At 64.2% G+C, this 4,109-nt stretch overlaps 1 protein-coding gene across 1 annotated transcript in view; it reads left to right on the top strand.

The window, feature by feature from the left end:
• Positions 1–3,895: 3,895 nt before the first annotated feature.
• The window catches only part of EMIHUDRAFT_204829 (hypothetical protein), a gene marked incomplete at both ends in the record, with an annotated part of 1,551 nt that continues 1,337 nt past the window's right edge, over positions 3,896–4,109 (top strand). Inside the window, one exon of the mRNA XM_005780210.1 lies at positions 3,896–4,073. Within this exon, the coding sequence (XP_005780267.1) occupies positions 3,896–4,073 (178 nt within the window). The remainder of the gene's footprint in view (positions 4,074–4,109) is intronic.

The raw sequence follows: 4,109 nt of genomic DNA, 5'->3' as shown, positions 1-4,109 counted from the left end.
GGTCGGACGTCAGCGCCCGTTTCACCTCGGCGGCAGCGAGCCGCTTCAACTTCAAGTCGTAAACGGCTCTGTGAAAACTGCTTGCTGATGGCGTCGGGAGCAGGAAAGCTCGCTTCTGCACAGGGAGAGGGAGTGACGTTGGACTTCCCCCAGCAGCGCTCGGTGGCTGAGTGACGGTACGCACCATTGCGTCCTCTCTGGCGAGGGTTGCGGCGAGGTGAGCGTCTCGACCTGCGTGGACGGGCTGGAGCAATCGACGAAGTCAAGTTCCGGACGCGCCGCGTTTCGTTCCACGCTTCAGGACCCCTGACTTTGCGCTGTGTTTTCGGGCCCAGTTGTGCGAGATTTTTGTGCTTGCAGCGCCAATTCTTTCTTGTCGGCAAATCCGGCCAAGGTGCGGGGGGCCGCCGCCGAGTCTAATCTAATAACCTTGGCCGGGTTTGACACCAGACTGGACCGACGCGACACCAGAATCGTTCCACCCCTGACCCCTACCTTCACAAAGGTCCCCGCCCGCACAAGTGGCTTGGCCGCCTTCGGGTTGCGCGTCTCAAAGGCATGTTCCCGCAGGCGCTCGAGTGCGTCTGTCATAGACTGGTTGCACATTGGTTTAGCCCTCCGGCCACGTCATGGGGCCATTCGAAGTGCCGCGGCCGGCTAGCTCGTGACGGCCCGAGTCCGAGGATTGCAGCCGTGAGGCTCGGGCCCTGGGTGCAGTCTGAGGCCCCACGCCTGTCGCTCGGGCGCGGAGGCGAGCCACGAGCGCATTCGGTACCCAGGTCACGCATCTTTCCACGCCCTCATTCGAGCGACAATCGCGGACACAACACTGCCTCACGCCCTTACTCTATTGCGGCTAGGCTACTCAAGCGAGACCTGGTGGCAATCCCGTCTGGCCAGCTCAACACGCCGCTTCGCGCAGGTATCGCGCCAGGCCCTGCCACCGCTCGCCGCCTCGCCGGCACGCTCGCGCTCCGCTCTCCGGAGAGACACACAGCCGCGCGAACTCACGCACGCAGACCAACGCCCGCGCCCGCCGCTCACGCGACCGCAACGCCGCGCCGCGACGTGCGCACCGCACGCAGCGCCGCTTACCCGTCGGCCGTCTCGCTGGCTCACGCATTGGCCATTGTGCCGCAGGCGTTTGGCGTTCCTGGTTAGGCTCTCCTATTTCGAGGGCGGTGCCGATCGGTGTACGCGGCAGTGCCGTTGCAGGCTCGATGTGTCCAGCATTCAGCGTGCCACGTTGGCACGCTGGGAGAGTATCGCTTCCTCGCAGAGAGGTGTCAGCACCCGCGGGACACAACGTCAGTGTGCTGGCACGGCCACGGGGGCTACGGTGACGACATATAATTTGGAGAAGGTACTTGTACTTAAGTACGAACGGACAAAGAGCCGAGACTCGACTCCGCACGGCGTGCCTCTGCGTGTCTGCGTGCGTGTTTCACCCTGCGTGTATTAGTAAAAATATTCTGCGTGATTCTGGCGGGGCTAGCTGTCGGATAGAATCCGAGGTTTTGAGGCGACGCACAGCGTGTGTCTTGCGGCGTGGCACGCCATGGTCGACGCCGACACCACGCCGTATTCCATGCAGCTCGCCGCCTGCTCGCCGCCGAGCATGTGCCCGTCGCCGAGCGCCATGGCGCATGGGAGAGCCAAACGCCTGCGGCACAATATGACCAATGTGATATGCGTGAGCCGGCGTGCCACGGCCGACGGGTAAGCGTCGCTGCGTGCGGTTGCGTGCGGTGCGCACGTCGCGGCGCGGCGTTGCGGTCGCATGAGCGGCGGCGGCGGAGTGGGTGTGCGCGCCGGTCGGAGTATTTGCGCGCATTGGATCTGTGGAGAGCGCGAGCGTGCCGGCGAGGCGGCGAGCGGTGGCAGGGCCTGGCGCGATACCTGCGCGAAGCGGCGTGTTTAGCTGGCCAGACGGGATTGCCACCAGGTCTCGCTTGAGTAGCCTAGCCGCAATAGAGTAAGGGCGTGAGGCAGTGTTGTGTCCGCGATTGTCGCTCGAATGAGGGCGTGGAAAGATGCGTGACCTGGGTACCGAATGCGCTCGTGGCTCGCCTCCGCGCCCGAGCGACAGGCGTGGGGCCTCAGACTGCACCCAGGGCCCGAGCCTCACGGCTGCAATCCTCGGACTCGGGCCGTCACGAGCTAGCCGGCCGCGGCACTTCGAATGGCCCCATGACGTGGCCGGAGGGCTAAATCTATTGTGGAACCAGTCTATGGTCCTCTCTTGCACTCACCGCTGATTGAATATCACGGTGCATCTGTCGAAGACGAGGCCCCGCTGCTGCGAAAGAATTGATTCATTGAAGAATTTTTTCGTTGACAATCATGGCCAAAAGCCCCAAACTCTCCTTAAAATCCCTCTGTGGTGGCGGCCCTTTCTCCCGGGGAAGATAGAAAGAAAGTGTGTGTATCGCGCGCCTTGCGGGGGGGGCGCGGAAAAGAGGAACCTCTTAGCGCCATCGCCACGGTGCTGCATGCAGCGCCGGGCGACGACGGCTTACCGCCTCCCGGTCCCCCTCGGCACACCTCCGCTGCTCAATGTTTGACGGCTCGAACCCGTGAAGCTTCCCCGTGCGCGGGTTACCCCGCACACGGGTCAGCCTGCCAGCCACGTATCCACGCAAGCGTGGTCCGCGTGCATGGCATACAGGCGTCCGCCAGACAGCGCAGAGGCTAGGCGACCGGGGAAGGACTAGCTCAAGGGCAACACAGCGTCACCAGCCGTTGGCGCGCAGAACGAGTCTGCGGCCCCCGGTTCACGCCGCCCAGTAGGCCGCACAGGTCGCACAGCCCCCGTCGACGTGGCTTCTTACATCGTCGCGGTCCAACCGGTAGCGCATCAGTCAACACTGAGTACGCCGTGTCTGACGTCGGCCGTGATAGGGACCTGTCGTGGATAGAGCGGAAGATAGACCGCGCTATCTTTCGTTCATCAGAGGCTGTGCTCTCGCCATTCCCCTCTCCCCCCCCGTCGCCGTCGCCATCGTCACTGTCGCCCTCGCCGTCACTTGGCTCATCTCTGCCTCCGTCCCCACCTACGTCGCTGCCGTCGGAGGGGCCCAATGCGGCGGTAAAGGCGTCTAGGAGTGGGCCAGCGACTGCCTCCTGCGCTAGCCACTCATCCTCCTCCTCGGATGCGTCCCGCCATCGCACCTTGTACTCCGGCTCCCCTCGCTCGATGTTTGTGCGCTGCGCCAAGATGTACTCGATTTCCCACTCTCGGTTCGTGTCGTCTTGGATCGCGCGCCCTTCTCGTTCGGTATGAGCCAATAGATCATAGAAGCGCGTCGTGGCCGTTGCATCGTCCGGCGGGCGGGATGGGTCAAGGGTACGCATCGGTCGGTAGACCCGTGAGAGGTGTAGCGATGCGAGGTGCTTGACGGCCAGTTTCACCAGCGGCACCGCGGCGCGCACTCGCGTGGTAGGCGCGTACTGCACTGCCCACCTGGATGGGCTAGCCGCAATCTCCCATCCTTCGCTGGTCGTGGCGGCCCGCTGCATGAGGGCCGCCCTTATTACCGGTCCGCCGCACACCAACCTCTTGAGTTTCCGTGGCGCCCCCTTTTCTGCCCGGGCTCGGCGCGACTCCGGCCCCCACTCCTCGCGTGTGACGCTCGCAGAGGATTGTCCACCGTCCTCCCATACCTCCACTTCGCACCATCCGCCCGCGCCTCTTTCCCTCACCGTTGCGAGGCTCGGCGCTCCGGTCTCATCTTGCGTTGTTGCCCTGAGCTCTCCGGTTTCCATCCATTCGAAGACCGGTGCCTCACCTTGTGAAAGAAAGAAAGAAAGAAAACAGCGCGGAGCCGATGGTCGGTGGTCGGTGGTCGATGGTCGTCCTCCGGCTTCTCCTTGATCCCGCCAAAAGTGGCGAGCCATGAGCAAAGGGGATAGCAGCACCCCCACGCCGCTGCACGGCGATGGCACAGCAACGTCTACGCCCCCGCTCGACGCTCCACTGCGTGCATCGGCCCGCTGGAGGCAGCTGCGGTACGCCCGGCGGATCCGCAGCACCCGGCGCGGCGGCGATCAGCGCGTCATCACCGAGGACGGCGGTACCGTTCGACTGCCGTGAGGCTGCGTCGGATCCA

Source organism: Emiliania huxleyi (assembly GCF_000372725.1).
Source record: "Emiliania huxleyi CCMP1516 unplaced genomic scaffold EMIHUscaffold_22, whole genome shotgun sequence".
In the NCBI taxonomy this organism is placed as follows: domain Eukaryota; phylum Haptophyta; order Isochrysidales; family Noelaerhabdaceae; genus Emiliania; species Emiliania huxleyi.
Note: the sequence above shows the minus strand (reverse complement) of the source record. Positions and strands in the feature narration are given on the sequence as shown.